At 41.1% G+C, this 26434-nt stretch overlaps 2 protein-coding genes across 5 annotated transcripts; one reads left to right on the top strand and one right to left on the bottom strand.

Annotated features, from left to right (window-relative positions):
• The first annotated feature begins 219 nt into the window (after nt 1-219).
• On the top strand, nt 220-25793 carry slc25a39 (solute carrier family 25 member 39). Of its 4 annotated transcripts, none has more exons than XM_080777050.1 (12): nt 220-442; nt 17451-17559; nt 17876-17935; nt 18267-18305; nt 20111-20226; nt 20763-20830; nt 21307-21431; nt 22795-22968; nt 23354-23463; nt 24541-24622; nt 24731-24811; nt 25018-25793. In XM_080777050.1, exons 1-12 carry the CDS (start codon nt 245-247, stop codon nt 25134-25136), a joined length of 1281 nt encoding a protein of 426 aa, XP_080633176.1. In that variant the 5' UTR covers nt 220-244; the 3' UTR covers nt 25137-25793. The 4 variants fall into 4 exon arrangements, with proteins under 4 accessions (XP_080633176.1, XP_080633177.1, XP_080633178.1 ...); XM_080777052.1 differs by lacking the exon at nt 220-442 and adding an exon at nt 14524-14694; XM_080777053.1 differs by lacking the exon at nt 220-442 and adding an exon at nt 16240-16587.
• grna (granulin a) lies at nt 3157-14259 on the bottom strand (the record flags this gene model as incomplete). Its single annotated transcript, XM_080776410.1, has 14 exons — nt 14137-14259; nt 12880-13029; nt 12282-12419; nt 11287-11415; nt 11089-11170; nt 10889-10995; nt 9816-9969; nt 9054-9122; nt 6309-6493; nt 5629-5925; nt 4822-5115; nt 4300-4536; nt 3803-4078; nt 3157-3300 (listed from the first exon to the last, which is right to left on the bottom strand). Exons 1-14 carry the CDS (start codon nt 14143-14145, stop codon nt 3157-3159), a joined length of 2271 nt encoding a protein of 756 aa, XP_080632536.1. The 5' UTR covers nt 14146-14259.
• Nucleotides 25794-26434: the final 641 nt, after the last annotated feature.

The following is a 26434-nucleotide window of genomic DNA, read 5'->3' as shown; positions in this document are numbered from 1 at the left end:
TGGATAGGCGGACTTATTGTAGATACGCATCTGCTCTCTAATAAGACTTGTTTACATCAGATCAGACCAAGGGCACAAATATTTTTCTGTTGCTATATTTCAGTTTCACACTGAATAAAAAAAGGGGGACGTATCTGACCTTTCCTTCTTTAAAAAGCGTTGTCCACAAGTTCCACAACGACAACCACAACAGCTGGACATTAGTGCTTGGTGGTGGTCACTGGTCAGTCAGTATCAGTATGCAATGCAAACTAATAGGCGAGTGCGCTCCTGTGCGGTATTTCCGAACGCGCCCCTCTCATCAAGTACGTTGAGAACAACAAGGCGGCCGACAACGACTGGTTCTGACTCTGACTCGAGTCCAACAAGGAGGGAACGCCGCACGCGCTGGTTCGGAAAGTGCTGGTACATCCACGAGTCCCACGACCTTCTCGAATCTCAGGTATGAGTTCGCCGTGGAGTTTGAGATACGGCGGTCTGTCACCTACCCCTCGACTGCCCCCCGGCCCGAAGTCGCCATCCCAGGCCAGAACTAGACGGGAAAACGTCCAAAATGTACCGAGGGGGCAAGATCTGTCTGATGGACCACTTCAAACCGCCCTGGGCCCGGAACGTGCCCAAATTCGGATTGGCCCACCCGCCAGTGGCCCTCGGACTAGGTCCCTGGCTAGCGGTCGAAGTCCCGGGGGACCTGATCGCGAAGAGTCAGGACTGGTCTGGTCACTGGTGGTCCGCAAGATCAATGAGTGAATCAAATTCAAATTGAACCCATGTGCCTCCCCTGAACTAAAACTCATGACAACATGGTCATGAAAACGACGACAAAAAAGAAATATATGAAACTATATAAATACATGACATGAGTTAGATATATTTGAACAATAAATAAATAAGTAGCAATATTTATTTATCTACTGACACTGTTGACTTTTGGCATCCATAATGTTGCATTACCGCCATCTACTGGGTTGTAAACAGTTTCACAGCAAATTATTTTAGTGTCCATGTTAGCAGTGTCCACTGTCCACCAGTGATCCTCATCCCATTCACAAAATGGTCTACTCTATAATCCAGCCTAAATTGTCTTGAGTTGGTGAAAATCTTCCCTCTGTATTATCTATTCTAGAGATGTGGAGACAGGCTGGAATGGCTTAGGGTCGACGACAGTACAGCATCTTGCAATGGTTCTGGTCCACAAGATTCGATACACCACCAAGATACCCATGTACCTGTCTAAATACTTCCTTAATGTTAACAAAGTCCACACCCACAACACCAGAGGGAGTGCAAACCATGTACAACCCAGATTCAGCACAAAGGGACTAAATTATTTTCGCTCCTAATGCCTCCAAAATGTGTAACGCCCTACCAACAGTCATTAAGACATGCAAATCCCTTGACTCCTTCAAAACCGCTCTCAAAGGGCACATACGGACGGCTGCAATTCGAAGCTGGCCCCCGTAAAATCTGAATCAATGTTCAGCTGCTGCCCAAGTGGTCAGACTATAGCACAGGGGTCTGGGGGAATAATTTGGGGTCAAGTGTCTTGACTTGCTCAGAGACCTCAACACATTTCTGGGACTGGGAAATGGGAATTGAACCTGTGACTTTCTGTTTCCCAGGCAGCCTTTCTGAGTCTACAATTCAGCTGTGGCTGCCCCATCTGAATCCTTTCTGATGTCTTCGGTGTTCAACAGTGCAAGTTAAATCCATGGCAATGCATGTCAAATATGATATTTTCTTGTCCATGGTATGCAGATATTCTGGTCAGCTCAGCTCCATTCCTTTTTTCCTCAAATTCCCTTTGCACTGCCTCCATTTCCCTCCATTGTCTTAACAGCTCCAGCACGCCTTTTCTGCTTGGATTATTTACTCTTTCACTTCCTTCTACAAAGATGAAGTACTTCATGTAGTGTCAGCTAAATAAGAAATTCCAAGAAACAGCTGTTTCGCAAAGAGAAGAGGTTAAATTCATAGATATGTGGTGTACTGAAATGGCCTCATCTATGTCCAGGGAAGGTAGCTTTATATTGTTAGACAAAAAACGCATGAAATTGAACCCACATGATATCCAATATCCCAGAATCTTAATGTCTGTATGTTTTGTTTTTCTGAGTTCTTGTCAAGGGGAGGCTTTGAGAATGTGTCTGCAAAGGGAACACTAAACACTGTTTTAAAAAAAAACTTTCACTTCCTTCATCCTTTAGTGAAAGTGAATAGGATTTATGCTGAACCTGCAGTAATCACCCCCACAGCTGCAGACACTGCTTTTTCTCTTACTCTACTTTTCTTTCCCACATCCTCTGCAGCAACATGTCCTTACTCTTGACAACATCTGATGTCACCTCATATGGCATTGGTCATTGGCCTGTAACACAGTCCAGATACAATATTGTTCTTCAAATGTCAAGCACACCAACTACTTTCTACCAACTATCTTGTCTATTCTGCTTCACACTCCTGTAAAGTCCTGAAATTACTCTGACAGTGGCACACCACTTACACTGTAATGTTCTCAGTGATTTAACAGAGTGGTTCATTTGGTTAATAGTAATACATTTGTACAGATGGATAAATGAACATGATTTTACTGCGAAGCAAGTCACACAACTTCCTTTAAAAGTGCAAATGTTCAGACTCTTTTGATTTACATTCAATAGTATGCCATTATAGTAGCTGTGTCATTAGTATTAACCCACAAGAAGAAAACGTGACTATTTTGTTGTCTGCTAAATACAAACACTCTTTTCATCAGAATTCTTTAATTAACTAAAAACACAAGCAATTAATTATATTATTGGATTGTGCACAATTATTTTGTGATGGAAAAATAGCCTAAGTAGTGTGTTTAAATTCAAACAAACAGAATATGGTGGCTATTATTGGCAGTGTAAAAACAACATTAAACCACATACAAGTATCGTGCCCTTGGAGGAAATGAATAAAAAAATTAAACACAATTATTTTTTAACCTAAAGGATGGTTTCAAGTAGAAAATGTAGCATCCCTACGATTCCCTAGTGCAATTTGTCTCAAGCCCTGAGAGTGCAAGCTTAATGCAATTTAAGTATCCCAACATACATTCAAAATGTCCCCTAATTCCCTAAACTACATTGTATATGGAAATGAAGTACAGTAGAGAAAAACTGTGTGTTTTCACACAAGTAGAGCTCGTTTCTTGTTGAAGAAGAATTGCTGCCAGTTGTCCCAGCTGAGTTCTGTGTTCTGTGAGCAGGTCCCATCCTCACTGCAGGTATGGCCAGCAGGACAGCAATGCTTCATGTTGTTGCAACACACCGCCTGGTGGACAGTCAGCAATAAAGCAAGAGGGAGAGGACAGTCGTTATGGAACTGAATATTCAAATAAGGCTTCTTCAGCCGAACGCAATATTTAAATGACATACTGATATGGTGTCTTTCTCCTACTGTTGATACTACTCCAGTTTGATCACTATCTTGGTAGTATGCAAGACAATTGTGGGTTCACTGTAGGCTAGTCTTGCATAGCCATACCATCAGAGAACTGAATATGTCTGATCCCCCCCCCCCTTCATATGGGATGTTATCAGGATTGGTTTTCTGCTAGTTTTCTTCAGCGTCCACACCCATTTCTCCACACATATCAGTAGGCGGAGAAGTCTGATTGTCTGGCTATGCGAGACCAACCGTAGGCCACAGCCTCAAGTAGCAATTAGACATGCAACCCTGAATAAAACGTCTCACTATCCTTTTGTAGGCGTTTTGTTTTTCCAGTCTATATCATGTGCTCTAATGTTATTGTACTGTACAGTGCATGTCATACATTCAGAGACAACGGACAACAGCTCCATGTAGTGGTGGATGTCCTGCAGCATGTCTCTCCGTCTCTGCAGGTGGACTGACCCTCACATTGGACAACCCTCCCCAAGTCATACAACGTGGGTTGGGGTGTGGGCGGTGACAGTGATGCCAGCCCATAAACTCGTGTTAGCGGCACTCTCTGTAGCTGTAGCATGGTGACTTTGAGACAGGATGCTGAGCCCAGGTTGCAGCTGTAGCCTTGTGGACAGCAGTGCTCCAGATCTGGGCAGCACACAGCCTGAAGGAAGACAAGGTACAAAGGATGTTATTGGTAAAGAAAATAATAGACCATTTATGTGTCCTGTGTTTTACATTTTGTTACTTTTGCTAGGGTTAATCCATAGCGATATTGCAGGTCATGTAAGCTGATTAAAAAAACCTCTTATATAATATTTCTCTTTTACTTTCACCTCTGTCTTTCTCTCTCTATTGCGCGTACCCACACGCACACCCACCTACCTCATGCAGAGGGCAGCAGCCCAACTGTCCTGTGGAGAGCTGGCAACAAGTGGAGTGTTCAGGGCATGCGTTCTGGACATCACACTCAACAGCGTTGGGAGCAGCGTTTAGGCTGTTGGTAGCTGGGAGCTTGTTGTACCATGGAATCACCACTTCCCCTTTGTAACACGTGGCTTTCTTCGGATCACAAGAGTAGCCTTTGGGGCAGCAGTGGGTTCCACCTTTACAGCATACCGCCTGTGGGGAAGTGAAAGAAGACGTATACAAATTTACTTCAGTCTTATGTCTTAATTAGTGCTTTTATGAATGAGTGGTATGTTGCTTATTTATTGATCATATTCCCAGAGTGAGGTTTCTCACTCATTGTACACATACAATATACTAGGGCGGGGGCATTGGCATTCTTATACAGAACTTAAAGTTTCTTAACAGTGTGCAAAACGGCAAAGGGACTGTGTGGGAATATGGTAAATAATACCGTCTTAAGATGTACATAGTTATTAGTTACGGAGAGTAGCTCGCCTCTGGCAGTGGGCAGCATCCCCACTTCTGAGTTGAAGCCATGAAACAACAGGTGGTGTATTTTGGGCAGCTGGTGTGTTTGTCACATGGAATACCGTCTTCTGCCCCTTGTTCTTCTTCTTCTTCTTCTAGCTCTTGGGTTGTGGCTGCCACAGTAATGGGGGCCACCGTTGTATAAGCTGGTACCTTCTTCACAGCGGGCACAGACCCTGAAAGACCGTCACACATCTGTTCGGCCATGTCACAGGTGTAGCCTTGGGGGCAGCAGTTTATTTGGTCCTCACAGCACACAGCCTGTATGAGGAAAATTGGAGGGACAGAGATTATGGCCACTACTGGAGGAGGGTTTGGGCATAAAGTAAAATAATTATTTAGGTTATTGGACAGCAAGTTTACGGATTCAGGGACATTCATAGCAATCATAAGATTCTGTGTATTGTATTTGTGTGTGTAAGGGCGGTGGTAATGACTTAAGGTTGGCTGTCCACCTGCCAACCTAAATAATGAATCCTACTGAATTTGGTGACCCAGTGGCCTTTCTTCTTTCCTCTAGCGGCACTATTAGGCCAAAAGGCACTTTTTAGCTTTTTTCTTAATATGGCATTTTATTCAACTTTAAGTTACAACAGACAGAAGTAGAACACAATTGTCTGGTAGCGTGAGATCTTGGTAATCTTCTTTCAACATTTTTATTTATTTCACAATACAGCTACATTATGTTTTGCTTAATGTTTTTTTTTTTATAAAACCTTGCATTTTCTCATACTTAAATTATTCAGGCCTATACATGTAGGGCCATCTCTTTACCTCAGGCATATTACAACAGTCCCATCCTCCCGATGTATTCTTAAAGCAGGTTGTCCCGTCTGGACAAGAGGTGGTGGAGTCACATGAAATATTAAACGCCTTTCCATCGTCTCTGTGGGTTGTTGGTGCATTCTCTGTGCTCTGGGAGGTTCCCTGACTACTGGGGGCCACCGTTGTATAAGCTGGTACCTTCTTCACAGCGGGCACAGACCCTGAGAGACCCAGACATGTCTGGGTGGTCAGATCACAGGTGTAGCCACGGGGGCAGCAGTGCATGTGGTCCTCACAGCACACGGCCTGTATGAGCAAAATGAGAGGGACAAAGATTATGGCCACTATACTTGGTTTGGGCTCAAAGTAAAATAATTGTTGAAGTTGTCGAAAAGACTTCATTTAAGGATAGAATTAGTTCCTCGTGCAAGTCGTCATAAAACTCCATGTATTTTCTTTGTTGAGGGGTTGATCATTTCACCTGCCACCCTGAAGAATGAACCATGCTGAATGTGGTGACCCCTTTTTATTATGCCACTTTATTTGATGTACCTTTAAAGATTTTGCTGTTGTTTACAACAGGCCAAAACAGTCTGGTGTAGTCACGTTAGACCTTTTTCAATAACATTGACTTTAAAAAAAGTATCTTCCTTAAATACTTCTAGATAATGTACTTGTATTCTCTTCACCTCCAGTAGATTACAACAGGCCCATCCTCCTTCTGTATTCTTACAGCAGGTGGTCCTGTCTGGACAAGCGGTGTTGGAATCACAGGATATATTACACGCCGTTTCAGCGTCTCCGAGCATTGTTAGTGCATGCTCTGTGCCCTGGGTGCTTTCCTGACCACAGTCTTCGCAGGTAACAGTAGTTTCTGGAATATATAGAGGTGTTTACAGCTGTGGATCGCAAACATGTTCATGACAAGGACCCCCATTCTTAATACTTTTTTTATACATTATTGAATACAGATCCATACACAATATCATAAGAAATGATCGTTGTCAAGGAGGAACAAGGAATGGTTTTACATAACATTCGAAATATTAAACATTACATGTTACATGTTACATGTACAGTAATGTTATGGCTTCACCCACCCAAGGTTCTAATTTTATTTTCATTCACACCTCAATCTTACTCAGGCACGCACACACACACACACACACACACACACACACACACACACACACACACACACACACACACACACACACACACACACACACACAGCGTTGACTCCTCTCTACAATCCCTCATGAATTGAACTCCACAGATAGTTAAATTGGTTTTCTTTGTGACTGTCCTCCGCCATTGTTTTCTCAATACTCAAATAATATTTCATTAATGATTTCCAATCCTGAAGGGAGGGTGCTGCTTTGGTTTTACAGTTTTGCAATAACCGTTTTTGGTAACCCTTGCTATGCATCCCACGTTTATAACACATTATGAACACACTTAATATATTAGATTTGTCTCATAATTATAAGCGCTAATAAATAATCATTATACTTTATAAGCTTAATCATAACACATTATAAACTTTATTATAATGACTTATAATATCAAGTATTATAATACTTCATAACTTGCTATGTATTCCATGTTTATAACGCATTATAAAAATTCTTATAAGACAATATAATAATAGTGTGTGTGTGTGTGTGTGTGTGTGTGTGTGTGTGTGTGTGTGTGTGTGTGTGTGTGTGTGTATATATATATATTTACAAGTAAGTAAGTAAATACCGGTAAGTACTTATAAATAGTGATAACCTTTATCATAACACATTATAAAGCTTATTATACTGACTTATTAATGTCAAGTAATATAATACCTAAAAAACTTTGTTTGAAATAGACACTTGTGCTTTCTAGGGTATGATTTGGGTCCATGAAGATGAATACAAAATGAATATGAACCTCTTAATACTGTCCAATACTTAGATAGGGAGGGGGGTGAAATTATGACAGTTGATGCACTGCCATCAAAATATGACTCCCCAGTCAAAATGTGTTATGATAAAGTTCATGAACTTTTTATAATAATTTAACATTTAACATATATAATAATGTATTATAAATGTTTGAGAAAATATTGTCTTATATTTTTTATAATGCGTTATAAACATGGAATACATAGCAGGTTATGAAGTATTATAATACTTGATATTATAAGTTATTATAATAAAGTTTATAATGTGTTATGATTAAGGTTATAAAGTATTATGATTATTTATGAGCGCTTATAAATGTAATTATACATGGTTATGAGAAGATTATAATGTCTTATAAGTGTGTTCATAATGCGTTATAAACATGGGATGCATAGCAAGTGTTACCCAGTTGGTTATATACTAAACATGAAAAAATAATTTGCCTGCTAATTGGGCATCTGGTTTCCTCTATATTTTGGAAAATACAGATCATATAGGTGTAAACACGACTGCAACACTCCCAGATCTTTCTAACTTTCTTGCAGTACCAGAAGGCATGTTTAAGGGAGTCCCTTTGTGTGCAACACTTTAAAGGAGAATTCCATACTAAAAGGCTTTCTTACCTTTCTTTGTAGTTGTTACGTCCCCACCAAAGAGGTCCAGGTGTTATTTTGTGCAAAAGCTCCTTATTGGCTGTTTCCCCTACCATAAGCTGATAAGCCCTAAATGAATTGCATTGAATTGAATGGGGCTATGGGGTGTTGTGCTAATTCGCTTATTTCCATCGCTCAAAATTATAATTTCTTTGTATATATCCTCTCTTCATAATGTAAATAATATCCCAAGCTGCACACTTTACTACTTCTTTCGATGGAAATCAGCGAACTAGCATAACACCCCATAGCCCCATTCAATTCAATGCAATTCATTGAGGGCTTATGGTAGGGAAAATAGCCAATAAGGAGTTTTTGCACAAAATAACACCTGGACCTCTTTGGTGGGGACGTAACAACTACAAAGAAAGGTAAGAAAGCATTCCAGCATGGAATTCTCCTTTAAACATCTGTCAGAGGATGTGGGATCAAACTTATCTCTAGTGTAGTACATTCTTGTCGTTGCTTTATACTGGATTAGTTCTAGATTTTCGTTTGTGGTAATTTTATTATTCTTAATCTTAATACTTTCAAGAGTATTTTTTTTTGTGCTAAGCTCACAGCAGCAGCGGAACGAAGTGACACACCGTTAGGTTGTATAACGAATAGCTAATGTATAAAATATGTATAAAGTGGTTAGAATGAGAATGATTGTGATGCTGTATTAAGAAATGTTGACTGGCTACTGGGGGCCCCAAAGAACCACAGTGGTTTACAGAATTGAATCATATTGATATGAGGGCAATATTCCATTCCAACGGTTTCCCATTTATTTTGGAAAACAGGAATAGCTTGATATCAATGAGAACCTTCCACAATGCTCCTGCACAAGGACTGAAGCATTTACCTGCTTGCTCAGTGACAGGTGATGTGGTCACTTCATTCCTCATAACTTGTGCTGTTACTTGTGCACCTTCTGAAAGTGAACATAGACCCAGAGAGAGCAGCATGAACACACAGTACCCATCTAGACGGTGAACAGGGTGAGCAGGAAGTAGGAAGTGGTGTAAAGTGACTGCTGTATTTTCTTCAGTATTTCCAATACATCTCAGAGGCAGATATTATACTTTTTACTCCACTACAATTATTTGTCAGCTTTAGTTACTAGTTAACTACTTATTGCAGATAGCTGATCTATATGGCCTGGGCCGGCCGAGCGGTCCAGGCACCAAGCCTGACAGCGTGTTGTGGGTTCGAGTCCCGATCCCGACGCCCTTTGCCCCCGCCCCATCTCTCCCCCACTTTCCTGTCTAACTACTTTAAAATCTATCAAAAAAGGCAAAAAGACCCAAAACAATCTTTAAAAAGAAAATTGCTGATCTACAAGCTCACAATGCATTGCATCGCGATGCTCCGTGAGCTTGTAGATCTGCTATTTTCAAAACATCTCTATACAATTTGAACTTGTGAAATGGTACAACATAAATACATAATACATAAATACATATACATAAAAGTACAGTGTGCAATACTGCACACTGTACTTTTGGTACTTTAAGTATATTTTGATGCCAATAATTTTGTACTCTGGAATTGTACTTGTAACAGAGCATTTCTGTATTCTCTACATTGCAGTATTGGGTATTTGGATGAAAAAATGAACTCTGACCTTTCTGGTTCTCCCAGTCTGCTCTCCTTCTGGCAGGAAGTTTGGCCCACATGGGCATAGCTTTATTGGTGGATAAGGACATGCATTTCAACTGCTGAACATCACAGGTGCTACCTTCAGGACAGCAGTGTGTCTTATCCTCACAGCACACAGCCTGTTAATAATAATTAACTTTATTTATAGAGTACCTTTCATGACATGTGCTAGACCATTTAGAGCTTTATTATATATTTTTTTATATTATATATATTTTTATATTTTTTAAGTAAAATTATTTTAAAATCAATCCTAAAAACAACGTTGGAGCCAGTTTATAGAGGGGCTAAAACTGGAGCGATATGTTCTCTCATCTTAGTTTTAGTTAAAACTCTCGCTGCCGCATTCTGAACAAGTTGTAGCATGTCAGTTGTTTTCTTTAGCAGGCCAGAATAAAGTGCATTGCCGTAATCGAGTCGAGAGAAAACAAAAGCTTGGATCAACGCTTTTGCATCATCTAATGATAGGCTCTAATGTGCACGATGTTTCTAATAAAGAAACATTAAGTATCTCTCAATGGGATAATAAGCCACAGAGGTCAAATAACCTGGTCGTTCTTTTTCTTATAGACCAGGGGTGCCCAAAAGGTAGATTGTGATCTTTCAGTAGATCACTAAGGTTGTGCAGGTAGACCACATGACAAATGTGACAAAGACGAATGACTTCAAAAGGAGCCTGTCAGTGTCTCAAACCCACAATGCAATAGGCCTACTTTCTTCTCAAGAGGGTATAGGCCTAGTATTACAAAGTAATTATACAAAACCCTACCAATTCAAAAGTGAGGGCAGCCCTGTTATAGACCATTGGTGGGCAACTTTTACAAGCACAACACAAGATCTGCTTAACCCTTTGGGATCTTAAAGACATGGCTGCCCACAAAGACCATAGAATGTGATCTACACACTATACACAGTACTGTAAACTATTTTTTAACTCTGAAAGTGTAAACTTTGAGAGTTAACTGAACACAGGATATTACTGGGTAGATCTTATTTTGCTGTGGGTGAAGAAAATACCCTTAGTTAGATCTTCTATACCTTTGGAATGGGACAACAGCCCCAGCTACCATCTGGGGCCTCACAGCAGGTGGTTTCTTCAGGACACTCAGATTTCCCGTCACTGCACATCACTGTGCTGACTAGCTCTGCGAAGACGGAAGAGGAACGGGGCTGTTTGAAAACTGTAATGGCATTTCCCCAAATATACAGGATGACAATAAGACAGAGAAAACATCAACCTTTTTTGATGCAGGAGCGGCTGTCTGCGCTACACTGGTGGCCCTCGGGACAGCAGTGTTTCCCGTCAGAGCACGAGACTCCCTGCGAGTGTTCAGGAAATGCACTGAAGTTAATGGAATGGTTCATTCACTAAATCTAGGCCTACACTAAGTGTGTGTGCATGTGTGTGTGACTGTGTTCGGCCCAGGCTGGATTACCTGGGCCAGGGGACAACAACCAAATCGTGTCAAAGTCCTCAGACAGGAGAACTCAGGCGGACAGCGAGACAAATCAGGACAGATGTTGTCATCATCCTCCCCCAAGTACGGCCTGATCATTCTAAAAGACTGCAGGGATGCCATCGTTTTATTAGACAAGTAGAGTAGATGTACAGATATACATATATTACACATTTTAACACTGGCGACACAATTTAGGTCAAGTCAGTAAGCAACAATACTGAAAGAGAAGAAACTCTCGCACACTGTCTTCCGTCTCTTACTTAGACCTTCATTAGGTTATCTTTGAAAGATAACCTGATGAAAGTTGGGCCCTCGTTTGGTTTTCTACTACACACCCGTCACCTTTGCAGGTGTGCAATTGAGACTTGCTTTTTATAGTAAGCAAAGGTTCACACAATTAAAGTGTTTCACACTTGTGTGAAGTGAGGGGTGCCAACTGTGGCTGCCACATGACGCGATGGGGGGCATGCTGAAAAGCTGCTTAAGAATAACATTACAATTACAAGTCCATAGACTTGGCTATAGTGAGGCCCTGCTTAAGACACATTAAAAGTCCATAGACATGGCTGCCACATGACATCACGAGTGAAAGCCAGACATTGGAGGGATCACAACATCTTTGGTAAGTGTGTTGCTCAAGTACAACATGAGCACACAAACTTCTCTGTGCATAACTGTAGTCCCAGTTTTCAGAAGATGGCATACCGATTTTATCTTCCAATTAATTTCCAAATAGCTTCATTTAATTGGGTCGGCAGCAGATTTGCACCGGAAACACGTGAAGGCGCTGTGTGTTTCCAGTGCAAACCGGCTGCCGAGCTAATCAAACAAAGCTATGGAAAGCTTCACTGGAACAAGAGGTAAACGATCTTCTGAAGCTTCTCAACAAACAGCTGATTGCTATACTCCGCCAATGACGTGACGGGCTACTACTGGGGATATGATGTTTATTTGGGGGTAATATCTCTTACTTTCGAAAGTCTGGGTGGTCCGGCAGAAAATCTCTCAGACCACGGGAATGACATGGTTGCATTCACACAGCCGGACTCCGTCACATTGCAGAGTGTGCCTTCCGGACAGCAATGTTTATTATCCTCACAGCACTCAGCCTATAGAGGGAACAATGGGAAGGAATATTTGACTACCAAAGTGATTTTAAAGCTCCTATCATAATATCATTGAAGGTTATGGTGCTGGCAGTCTCATAAAACAGTTAAATACAATCGAAGATGATTAGCATACGTGTGCAAACTTTGGTCTATCTACTTTAGAGTGGGAGTTATCTGAGAGACAGCACCTTCTGTGTACATTTCAGCAACCATATCTTTCAGCTACTGTATGTCATTTTGTGTCAGTGGTTGAGTGGTAAATGGTAAAATGGTAAATGGTGCATTTATATAGCGCCTTTATCCAAGGCGCTTTACATAGATTGTACATTACATACATTACATTCACCCATTCACACACACACACACACACACACACACACACACACACACACACACACACACACACACACACACACCGATTGCGGCTCTGTACTTGGCCCTTTTCACTTTTCTGTGTTACCTGCTGAAATGGGCAGCAGTCAATCCAGTCATAGCCATTTTCCGGGGCACTGCAGCATGTGTGGTCGTCCTCACAATGACCACCGTTTGGACAGTCATGTGCACAAACCAGGGCCAGCAGGGCCCAACCCAATACAACCCACTTCTGCATCTGCACAGAGACAAAGGGGAAGAAAGAACCAGAGAGAGTGAGAAGTCATGGTACAGTAGGTGCCGTTCATTCTTTCAACCTCACCTGGGTCTCCCAGGGGTGAAAAGGAGGGGTGCTTTTCACTCACTACTCCAAATCTCTTCACCACAAATATCTACAGGCTCACAACTCCTGCAAACTGCAAAGCAATGTGTTATGAGTGAGGGGGGTAGATCTGATATTTTTTAGCAAAATGTCTATTTGGACCAGAAAAGGGATGCTATAGGGTTAATGTGGTTGAAGATGAAATATTTCCTAAAATATTTTTTTGTTTAATGATGACTGTTGTAATCTCTAAACTGGCAGGCTGGGTGGTGTGTGATAATCCGTTGAAGTATTCCTTTGGTACGGCGACTGCGGCGGCGGGCACGGGAGAACAATAACGCAACACGAGACAGTATCACGCTAAAGGTTCAGAAAGTGTATTACACAAACGGGAACATATATAGTGCTGGATCATAATGACGTGACAACAAGATATGATACATAGAAACGTGAAATATGATAATGACTAATGCAGCAAGGCTGACCTTACTAGTGCTGAGATGTCTCTCGTAGCCTATCTATAAAGTATGCTACAGTACAGGCAGTACACAATAAATATCAAGTACACTGTATCTCAAGTTCAAGTACACAGACTAGATGTACTGTACATGGACAGCTTATAACAACGACCATGGGATATATTTAATTTCGTCTGTTATTATTATTTTCCCCACAAATATTACTTTAAAAGCAAATATCAAAATAAACTATTTCCCCATTTTGAATCCCTTGTTTAATGTTATTTAGCTAAAGCCAAATAAAACACTATGCAGAACATAAGTTAGTTACTTACTACTAGTGAATATGCATAAGCTACTATTACTAGTGGAAGCATTCATTTCTAATCACTCTCTCACTCAAGTTACTCATGACATGAGGATATTGTTCTATTAAAGCAGAATAAGATACAAACACCTTGAATAGTTCCACCCTGATCCTCGACTACAATGGATTAAAACCTTTGCATCTCCATAAGGAGAATATAGCATACTAAATTAACAATTAATAATAAATTGCTCTTACCTCTCCCATGGACGTCCAGGCTGCTGCTCACTGGTCAGTGGTCAGTCATGTGTCTGGGAAGTTTCTTTTATATTACAAAGAGCATACACACGCCCCGGATAAAAACGAAACGACATCCCATCATGCATCATGTATGAGTTCCCATTGGTGTTCAACTTCAACCTGCAAACAAAACGTTTGAATTAATTCACAGATTAAAAGCATCTTCATGCTGCGATGATCCGTTTAATTGTACCGTGTCCGTGTGTGAACCGGTGTGAACTCGCAATGTCTCGCATATACCTTTTTTCTTAGGAAAGGAAATCTTTTGTTTACTAAACTATTATGAACGCCAAGGTTAATCCACCAGGGGGCGCTGTATATTCTGTCTGTCATTGTAATGGAATAATGGTGGACGCTAGTGTACACAGTGTACAGAGCAGCTGCTACTACTAGCATGCTTTTATGATGTAACGTAACAACGTTACGTTAGCAGTTGAACGTGGCTGGTAACGTTATTATATTGTAAACAAAAATGAAGGAAAACACGTCGGTACGACAATCTTAGGAAAAGAAGCGGTGAGTAGTTAACTTAATTCAAGCCACCATGCTGTCCATGTCGTTAACTCCTTTTCTACCGTGCTAATCTGTTAGCCATGTAGCCTACCATATTTATTTGAGTCAGCTGCAGAGCCATATCAGTTGGTAGTAGGGATTCATACGTTATATACAAATATTGGTATTAAACTAACAGGATAGGTGGGTGTTATAAATTGGGTATTGTTTCCAAAAAAATTAAATTAAATATTTGGATGTTGAATGTTTTAACATTACCACCACTTAGCAAAAACAAATGTTTAGACATGTATTATTATTATTATTATTATTATTATTATTATTATTTTATTTAATGTGTATAAATGTACTGTAGACAGAGGTCAGAGGCGAGCTAGTATGATCTAGCTCTGGTCCATAGCGCTAATGTCTTTGCCGTTTCGGCATTAGAGCTATGAACCAGAGCTACAGTTAGCCCTGAAACATGACTGTCATGATGAAGTTCGAGCGTCATGTGAACCATGGCTAAGCTACAGTTATCTCTGGTCCATAGCTCTAATGCGTTTCTAAATGCAACGCATTAGAGCTAGAGCTAAGCTACAGTACAGACTTTGAGTTTGAGTTATGCGGCCATTTGTAATCGATCTTAATTTGTCAGGCAGTTTAATTGTATCATGTCTGTATGTGGTCATGCACATATGATTGAACTCAATTATCAACCTAATTGCGAATCATAAATTGTGGAATTAATCATAATTTTAACTACACAGAATGATTACCGGTAGATTATTTTCTGTTAATTGACTCAGGAATCAAGTATTTGTAGTAATTCACTACTAGGGTATATAAATGCTACAGATATATAAGCTACAGATAAGGTTCAAACTGTCCATGCCACACTTCACAATGAAAGGTCATCAAATTACGTTTAATGTGATTTAATTAAAAGGCATGCTCTTCAGGCAGATCAGGATAAAATGTGTAATCTTCCTCCTTGCTTTTATGACTTCTAATGGAGGGTGTTTACAATGTGTTACTGTTTACACACAAACAATAATCACTATTCTCTGTGGAGTTTATGGGTCAGTCCGTCCGTTTAGTATTTATTATCCCATGTAAATCCCATGCTGTTTTTTGATGTTGGTACCATTAGGAGAGATAACAGGCAAACGTTGATCAAAATAACAATTATTTTACATTGACTTCTTGTAAATTAAGTAATGCAGATGTTTAACAATAATTTGACTCTTGAGAGTGTAAAATGAAACCAAATGGTCCCTTGAAACCAAATGGACCCAGAAGGGACCATTTGGTTTCATTTGACGCTCTCAAGAGTTAAAGACCTATAAGGGTCCATTTGGTTACTAACTTTCCCATCATTTAGCTGGGGACCACCTGGAACCCTCTCAAGGACCACTGGTGGTCCCCGGACCACTGGTTGAAAACCACCGTTGTAGAGGTTGTGCACACAACAGATAAGTTATCAGTGTGTCGTCGAACCCTTCGTTATACCACCTCCTCCTACTAGCCCTCCTCAATTGGTGTAAACTGTAAAGTAGTACCAAAGCACTTTTACTCAAGAACTGTACTTACTATCTTAAGTATTTCTTTTTTTCGACGAAGAAAAAAAAGCCCTTCTCATAGGCTCAGGCAGTTCTTTCTTCTTTCTTTTATTTTCTTTTTGAGTGCCCGACTACTCGTCTATATACTGTAGCTTTATTTTAAATGTATTTATGCAGATGACTTGAGAAATCTAACATCAGACTTCTTGTCTTGTTTTTGGTTCGTAACTTCGTATAGTTTTCTCCCCTAATTCATATTGAGATGGATGGACAATTTTGGAACATCTCAAGGGGCATACATTACACACACTATACATAACTGCATGTAGGACACTGACATAACATCAACCACAAGGTCAGTATTCAGTTACTGTTCATTGTGACGCTAGAACTCTTATCTTTGTTGTCTTACATAATGCATGCAGTTATTGGCAATAACCTGATTATAAGTAAAGAAACTTGGGAGCCTGAATTGGTGTGCCGATCTTTTCGTTTCTTATATGACTTCATTTTGATCCAGCACCCAGCCTAAAGGTATAGATGTGCGTGTCCTTTTTGACTTGTTTGTTCAGCCTCCTCTACTAGCATGCAGTTATTGGCAATGGCATCCATGTAACACGGTATGAGAATAACCAACACAGTTAGTTCAGCCAGACAACTCTTAGAAGGAATTTAGAATATATATTTATTGAGCATAATTGAGTATAGATATGAGTAAGACGCGCGAACGCAGATCGTAAATTGCAATAACAATTAGAATAAATTACGAATTAGTGAGAACTGTGTAGTACTGTGAAATTAGTGAAAACAGTATATGGAGCTGAGTGATTTGTTGATGCAACACACTCCATATTTGGACGTAGCTCCATATATGGCCACAAAGTGTCTGTGCCCTTTGTGCCCATATATGGAGCTGAGTGATTTGTTGATGCAACACACTCCATATTTGGACGTAGCTCCATATATGGGCACAAAGGGGGGACACACGCACGCACAGACATGATCTGCTAGGTCTCATAGTAAGTGCTCACTGCGTTCGCAATGAATGAATTAAGACACTCAGGGGGAATCTAGAAACAGCCTGCAGGTGTATGCTGGGGATCCGAGAACCTGATCAGGTAGGCGTGCTCACGAGTTGTCTGCACTCCTTAGGTCTTAAGGAGTGCTTGCGTGTGTTCTGTCTGTTTTTTTCATATATTTGTATTCACCATTTGTCAGGTGGCCAGAATGAACGAGCGGACAGTTCATACCCCTGAACCGGCTGGGATCTCTCCGGTTCAGCAGATGCTGGCGTCTGGCACTGGAGCTCTCCTCACAGCACTTTTTGGTGAGATCAGTGTGTATATTTGTACGTCTTTAATTGTTCCGATGTATTGTATCCGATGTAAACAATTCTTAGTGCTTATCGGTTTCATCCTCGTAGCAGTTTTTGTATTGACATGTGCTTTTGTTTGAAATGTACCCATTCAAGTTTCAATCAATCAATCCTGATTGAATGTCCTTGATCTGGAAAAGTAGAAACTTCTGCCAAAGAGTTTTTTTCGTTTACTCATTAGTTTTCTTATTGACCCACCGTCCTAAATGCTGATTGTGATTACAGTAGATCACTGAATTGTATCTATCTCGCATCCCTTTTCCTACAGTCACACCGCTGGATGTTGTGAAGACAAGACTGCAGGCACAGCAAACGCCATTCTATCAAGGTACAACGATACAGCACACTGACTACTTGCCATTTATTTAGTCAGTGTCCCCGTTTGTCTCTTTTTGCTGCTTGTCTCCTTGTGTTGTGTTAAGTTATTTCTCTAGTTAGATTGCATAACGGGTTTCGTAAGGCCCAAACACACCAATACACACCAATGCAACGCCTTGCAACGGCCATTGGGAATAAGAGTTGCATGTTGCAAGGAGTTGCATGGTTAGGTCTTAAGGCCTCTGACCCTGAGAGCTGTTAGTAGATGCGTTTACTAAACCCTCTCTGCTTTGTTTCTTTTGCACCGTCTTTGTACTTTATCTCTGGTTCTTTTGCTTTAGCCTCCGCTCCCTGGAGTGGTGTCATCCGCCCCTCTAAGTGTGAGTATCAGACCTGACATATCTGCTTACTCAAATCTGGCACCAGTTCAACAACATTCTGGCAATAATTGTAGCTCAAAATACCAGGTTATTTCAGTTCAACAGTAGCACGAGTAAGACGCGCAAACGCGGGAAGCGAACGCAGCTCGTACATATTTGGGTTTTGGACGTATAGCTCCATATATGGGCACAAAAGGGGCCAGGTCCACAACAAACAAATCACTGGCCCCTTTTGTGCCCATATATGGAGCTGAGTGGACTTGGCCCCTTTTGTGCCCATATATGGAGCTGAGTGATTGCTGATGCAACACACTCCATATTTGGATAGCGGGACAGACAGACACACAGACAGACAGACATGATCTGCTAGGTCTCATAGTAAGTGCTCACTGCGTTCGCAACAACAAATGCCACTGCATTGCGCAGCCCAACTATTAAACAGTGTTTCTGTAAAACTAAATAACCACTAACTATAACAAACGTATTTATTAGTAGTTTCCGAAGTGTAGTGGGCCCACTAGACGTCCATAAGTTGTTCTAAGAGCTGTTTACACATTGACTGCCAATTTATGTCCTTTCAAATCCAACGCTTCACTGCCAAAGACTATGTTCAATGGTCTTTTCAGGGGTTTACGATAGATACGTAAGCGACAGATATCATACAACCGGAAATGAACTGCCTCAATGTAAACAGATTGGTCAAAACAAGCTCACGGCTAACGGCCCATAACTAAAGAACCGATGGTCGCGGTTACAACATCTATTTTCCAGGTGAAAGAGTGATCGACTGCCCCTCCACACACAGCATTTGTTTATATCTGGGACCATGTCTCTGGTCCCGCGGGTCTTCAAAATAAGATAAAAACACTGGAAAACACTGTCAGAAAACACACTCTTTAGCTCCGATTTAAGTATAGAGGAAATGTCCGCTCTTAGCTCAGCAAGAATGTCGGCTTTCAACATGGCGGCGTCCATCTTCGGCTCCTCCCCCGGGCTGGATGGGTGTTCTCCGGTCTCAGTAGCACTCTGCTCCGAGGAGTCCTCTGGCTCGAGGCCTGCGTATCGGTACTTGCGGAGATTCCGTCGGACCATGCCCCCTGAGTTGTAGTAGGCACTGGAAGCACTCAGACTTGCTCTCGAGTAGTTTTAAAACTAGTTAAAACTGTTTCAACACCGGCAGTGAAAATAATATACCGTAAAATAATACTTTTAAAAGGGGTCTGGCAGGAGCTCTTCAACACGCGTCTTACTCCATTGCTGGCTCCGCCCCTCTGCCCACTGGAAAACACTGTCGATGGCGGAAGAATGAATGGATTAATACCTGGTAGTTAATGTGTTAAATATATATATGTCTTACTTCACTGTGGTATGGGTCATACGTGATATCTATGTTAATTAAGAGGCTGCTTTCTTCTGACGTGAGTTACAGTACCTTATAACATAACTTATGTACATCTTTAATTTATTTTGAATATAACTCATTTTTTGGGTTGTTTTCCCTTGTAAATGGTTGCATAAAGTCCCTTGTTCTGAGGTTTTTCCAATACCGAAAAACTGAAAACAAACAGCCTGGGGCAGCCTTGATGTTACCATCATAATGGCCAAATAGTCATTGACATTTCCCTGTATTAATGTGTTTCCTATGTGAGAAGATCTATACTTTATATGCTTACGCGTGATACCCAGTTGTGTGTTGTCTCACACGGTGACATCATTTGCGTGTGCGCCAGAGAGATCAAGTTGAAATACAGTCGAGTGCTCCTTTAATATATTCTGCTGATTATTTGGTTATGTCTTTCTCTCAGGGAAATGTTTCTTGTATTGTAATGGATTGATGGACCACGTCTATGTCTGTCAGACTCCGAATGGAACCAGCTGCGCCAGCTGGTATAAAACTCCTAATCACTTCAGTGGGACTCTAGTAAGTAATCCTTAATTACAATGACTATTTACTATTTAGGCATGTAGCGGACACTCTTCTGACAAGTGCGAGATTGGAGTCTGCAAACTCTAACAAACAACAGGGTAAAATGGTCACACAAGTAGAGAGAACTGAGAGAGAACACTATAGTGGCTCACAGAAAGTAGGATACCAGGTAAATAATCAACCCAGCATCTTTACAAGTAAACATCTTTCCAAACATGCTAAATGAGATTCTTAACACTGACAAGTGGTCAAGAATAGCATGACAACATGTAACAAACATATAATCTGCATAGTAACTAGCATATAGAAAAAGGTGTCAAGAAGTGATACAAGGAGAGAGTGCTAGGGCCAAGGGGTGAGGTGTAGAGGCAGAAAATTGGGGATTAGTCTGCAGTTCTGACTGCCAGAAGAGCGTTTATTCCATGCTATGGTACTTGCAAACAATGCTGATGTTGTGGTTATCTCCATTGTTATTTAGCGGTATGTATATTTCAAATAAATTGATATGTTTTTGTCTTTCTCACCCAAAGGATGCTTTTGTGAAGATCACACGCCATGAGGGTGTCAGGTCTTTATGGAGCGGGTTACCACCAACACTGTGAGTGTTACACAAAAGCGAACTTGCGTCACTGTTCTGGGGGTGAAAACAAGCCCAAGATCTGCATGCTTACTATGCATCAAATCGCCCCGTGTTGTGAGCTTTTAGACCGGCTATGCGTGGTGAAGAGATTTGGTGTAGATGGAGGGGACAAAGTATAGAATTAAGATAAGTGTATAGTGTATCCATGGAGATCACAGGTTCACACCAACTGTGAGGGTTTCTCACATCATCCTCCTGTTCTTCTGTCTGTATACTGTGTGTACAATGCCAAATATGAACATTTATGCAGCGGTTGCAGCCACATAAGAAAACGAATGGAACATTTAGGAAATGAATAAGACCTCTCACTGGTTGTTTGTTGTTTGCCAAAGAGGCTGGTAGAACAGACTATGAAGTGAACTAACTTTCAATATGTTACCAGCAGTGTTTGGCTTCAGTGACTGATAGTTGATATTTAATCATTCTTTGTGTAGAGTGATGGCAGTACCCGCCACGGTCATCTACTTCACTTGTTATGATCAACTCCGGGACTTCTTGAGATACAACATGGGTCTTCAAGGCAACCATATCCCCCTAGTTGCTGGAGCTCTCGCAAGATGTAAGTATTATAAAATCAACCAAGTATCACGACCAATCATGTAATCAGAGGCGTATCTACAATAAGGCGAGGCCAAATCCATTTTCTGCCTGGCATGTAATGCACCTATTGTTACAGAACTGGCTTTAATGTGTCACACCAAGAAACAAATTTCAGCAGGTGTGTGCGACCTTTCTATGATTTATGCACAGTAAGTAAGAGCGCATTTATGTGTGTTTGCGCTCTTACTTACCTTTCTAGGATTTACGCACTTTGCATAACAATACGGCGTCCACCTGTCCAAATCCTTTTTCTGCCTGGCCAAAATCCATACACTAGGACAAAAACAAGACCTATTAGTGGTCAGCGGATTGGCCGCTGCGCGTATAGAGCGCGACCCTCAATCACCCATTCGAATGCAATTGCATGCCTTTCAGCCTTTGTATCCTACTGTCTGACAGGTATATCTAACAGGTATATCTATCTCTTTGAAAACCTTTAGTGCTACTGATTATGCAGGGGGGGGACAATTAACACATCGTGCCGGCCCAAATTTTAATTCTTGTCTGCCCAAAAATGTATTCTTGTAATTTCTGTAACAATGCACCCATTGTTACAGAACTGGCTTTAATGTGTCACACCAATAAACAAATTTCAGCAGGTGTGTGCGACCTTTTTTATGATTTATGCACCATAAGTAAGAGCGCATTTCTGTGTGTTTGCGCTCTTACTTACCTTTCTAGGATTTACGCACCATAAGTAAGAGCGCATTTCTGTGTGTTTGCGCTCTTACTGTACGTAATGTAAGAGTTTTGTTTGTGCTCTTGTACTTGTTGTATTTACTTGCGTAAATCAACATCATGAAAGGTTGAAAGGTAGTCACAAGAAAGTTTTCTCAGGATGTGTAAAAAAAAACGTGAAATCTACACATTACTTCTCATCCGCCCTGTGGACCATGTTTACTAAACAAGCATTAAACTTACTGACGTTAAGCCTCACCAAAACCTGAACCCACCTAACCTTAACATTACTACCAATGCTACCAAACATGAATGAAACCACACCAGACTCATGCATGAAATGGCCGAACAACTTTGTCAAAGCATCGTCACGATGTCATCAAATTTCATGTTTGTATACGAGCATTTGATGCCGTCATTTATTTGGGTATTTATTTGCACATCTTCACTTGTGTATACATTTGACATGTACAGGTATTTAATGGATTAAAACAAAGTGGACTAGCAGGCATGATACTAGGTTGCATAACATCATCACACATGCATGCACAAACCACATTGAAAAGCATGCGTTTATGATGTATTGAGTTTGACAGGTGTCTTGATGATGTGTTGTTGCCGTCTTTGTCCTGTGTGTATTGCAGTGGGAGCTGTGAGTGTGATCAGCCCACTGGAGCTGATGCGGACTAAGATGCAGTCTCGCCAACTTTCCTACAACGAGCTGCACGCGTGTATGCGCTCAGCTCTTGCCCAGGACGGCTGGCTGTCCCTTTATAGGGGCTGGGGCCCCACCGTTTTGAGAGATGTGCCTTTCTCGGGTGAGACCGGCAGTGACCCACCAAAAATCACAACACCACTGCATTATCATCACACAGTCTAAACTGAGTAGAACTCGATATACCAATATGCCAGTCACATTATTTACCAAGGCCAGTAGCTTTCTAGGAATTTGTGCTGACCTTAGCGCAGGAACAGAAACTGTGATGGAATAATCTTAATAAATAACACACATGGACAGTGGACAGGGACAACCAGGCCTCACAATAAACGAGATGGGGAAAAGTACAAAACAGCAGGAAGACGCCAGTATTTATATACTTCAGTCCAGGGAGAGTGAGCTAGTAATGTCCGTGCCTACCTGAACTATCGCATTGCGCTGGTTAAGTCATGGAAATAAGTTCCTCTTTCTGTATGTTTGTGAAGCGCTGTACTGGTTTAACTATGAACTGGTGAAGGCCCGGCTGTGTGAGCAGTACCATACATCTCAGGCCACCTTCTCCATCACCTTTACTGCAGGAGCTGTCTCTGGATCAGTGAGTACCAAAACAAACCACAGTCCTTTTTAGGTGTGTTTAATAATTAAACTTTAGCCCACAATAAGATGTTTGACCGATTTAACACGGTTAAAAACATTTGTGGTTTTATCGGGGAAGGTGACACCTGAAATCTCAGCTATATATATTATTTGGGGAAATATTGCCCTACATATAATTAAGAAATAGTATTACTAACATAACATGTGAAAACTGGCGGGATGGAGGAATGTCTCAACCTTCCGGCAGTCAGTTGGAGCAGTTTGTTGCATGCGGTTACATAATACTGGAAAAATGAACGGCATTTGACATTTTTGCAGAAGTACATATTGTCACCTTAACATTGTGGACAGGTCTGATTTTATTCCATTATAGAACAACGAATCAAATAAAGTCAGACGAATGTTCAACCAGCTCTTGCAATTCAGGACACAAGTTCACACAACTTATTTGTCATGAGCCGTGTCTGACCTAAAGAATACGTTGTTTTGTCTTAGCTTTCCTCATTGCAACGTTTATCATACAAAATGTTATTTCCTTGTACAATAACATGAACTTGTTGATATGTGTTGATATCTTTGACTATCTATTTTGTTGCTGGTTGACATTCCCATTTCAACGTTTTTCTAACCGCTGGCAGTACCAGCTATGTTGCCACACCTGGGCATCATGATGCTAGATATGCATAAAGATAACGATAAAGTCTGCACACACACCGGTTTGATCCCGGGCTCCCCCAGAGTTAGTGTGGAAGTGTCCTTGAGCAAGACTCTGAACCCCTAATTGCTCCCGATGTACAGGTTGGTGCCTTACATGGTTTCTTCCGCCATCGGTGTATGAATGTGTGGTTACATGGGTGAATGTAATGCACAAGCGCTATATAAATGCACCATTTACCATCTATGTAAAGCGCCTAAGATAAAAACACTATAAATGCACCATTTACCATATTAGGTGTAATCATTGACCCAGTAACAATCAAGACGTGAGATAATACACACAATGTGTTATAATGTATATGGCAGAGAGCGTTTACATTGTCCTAGATATGACTTAACTTTCAGTCATGTTTACTAGATTGCTGGAATCTTGACTCTGCCTTTTGATGTTGTCAAGACGAGGAGACAGATCCAACTGGGGGAGATGGAGACGCTGGGAGGTCAGTTAATGTGTTACACTTACCCAGTATTGTATTCAAAAGGGATGCCAAAGTACACTCCATGGAATGCACTAGCCTGAATTCAAATTGTCCATTGTTTCCTTGTAGTTACCTTGAAGAAGACCTCGTCCACTTGGCAAATAATGAAGGACATACGCTCCGAGTTGGGCTACAGGGGCCTTTTTGCTGGTATACAGTTATCTCTTGTTATTTTAACTCAATGATTTAACTCACCATACCATATTACTTTAGCTATTAGCTAGGTTAGAAATTCAACTGAACTACACATACTGTATAATTTGACACATAAAGGACCATTTTACACTTTAAGAGTGAAATGAACACTTCAAGTTTGATTGTGTACTAACTGTACATCTTCTTCATTTGTGCTGTAGGTTTCTTGCCCAGGGTGATCAAAGTGGCCCCAGCCTGTGCGGTTATGATCAGCAGTTATGAGTTTGGAAAGGCCTTCTTCCGGAAGAGGAACCTTGATCGAGCACAGCACACTTTTTGAAGGATCTCTTCTTGATCCCACATAAATGGGAAGAGGATATTTACATAACATTGGACCTGTGTGCAGGACAGTTCTGGCAGGTCTCTTCAAACAGAAGCTTAAAAGATCACTTGGAATTGCTGTTTTCCAGTGCAGCAGTCCAGTGTCTTTTATGAACTCATGTTTCAGTGAGGTTGCTCCGTACATCCCCCATATGTGCCACATGCTGACATCAACTGTGCAGTGATTTTAGACAGGATTTCCTGACGAGAGTTTCTGCACAACATGATGAGCCAAGAAGTCCAATGACACTCTAGGCATGAGTGACAGCACAGATTAATTGTCTTTTGATGCCTTACAAAAGGAATCACTCCAAAGCACATCGGCATGGAACACACACACATGCGCACGCCACGCACACGCATGTACAACTACCGTAATTTCCGGACTATAAGGCGCACCTGAATATAAGCCGCACCAGCCAAATTTAGGGAAAATGCCATATACAAGCGGCACCGGACTATAAGCCGCAGGTGGCCCCCTAGTGGCCGTTACGTTAGCTCAGAGCCTTAGATAGCTCTGCGTTAGATGTAAAAATCCATAGATAAGCAGCACCGTTGTATAAGCCGCAGAGTTCAAATCATGGGTAAAAGGCCGCGGCTTATAGTCCGGAAATTACGGTACATACAGTACACACACACACACACACACACACACACACTCTCTCTCTTAATGGGACATGCTCATTCTTGGTGTGTATGTATAGTATATGTAATTGCATCATGGACAAAGAATTAATAAAAATGACTGCAACTGCATGAAAAATCAGACAAGAAAGCAGGTCTTCATTCCCCAGCCTCAGTAATGCCTCAGACACTGCATGGTGGTACAGTATATGCATTTCCATTTAATTGGGCATTGAATTACCCTACAATATTACCATGTGTGAGACATTGCAATACAATTCAATGGGTGTATTGTTTATCATTTAATGTTTTTGTTTATATTGTTCAGTGTAATGGCAGTGAAATGCCAAGAAAAGGAAATTCCAGTTCTAGGCAATGTGATGAATGAGGTGAGGTGTCATGAGGTGAAGTGTATACCGGTAGCCTGATTTATAACCTGTCGCACACTGAAAATATCAGGTCTGCTAGCTCACAACGTGTCGCAGATGAGCATATTACTTTGCTTGTACAGCAAGACAATCCTGTTATACCATAAAATAGTTTGTGTTGAATCTTGTATGTCATGTCTTCTCATTGGAAGAAAGCCATAGGTGATGTGATTCCACCGTTTAATCTTCCGTTTGTAAGAAAGCA

The sequence above is a fragment of the Protomyctophum bolini genome, assembly GCF_963924005.1.
Source record: "Protomyctophum bolini genome assembly, chromosome: 11".
NCBI lineage: Eukaryota > Metazoa > Chordata > Actinopteri > Myctophiformes > Myctophidae > Protomyctophum > Protomyctophum bolini.
Note: the sequence above shows the minus strand (reverse complement) of the source record. Positions and strands in the feature narration are given on the sequence as shown.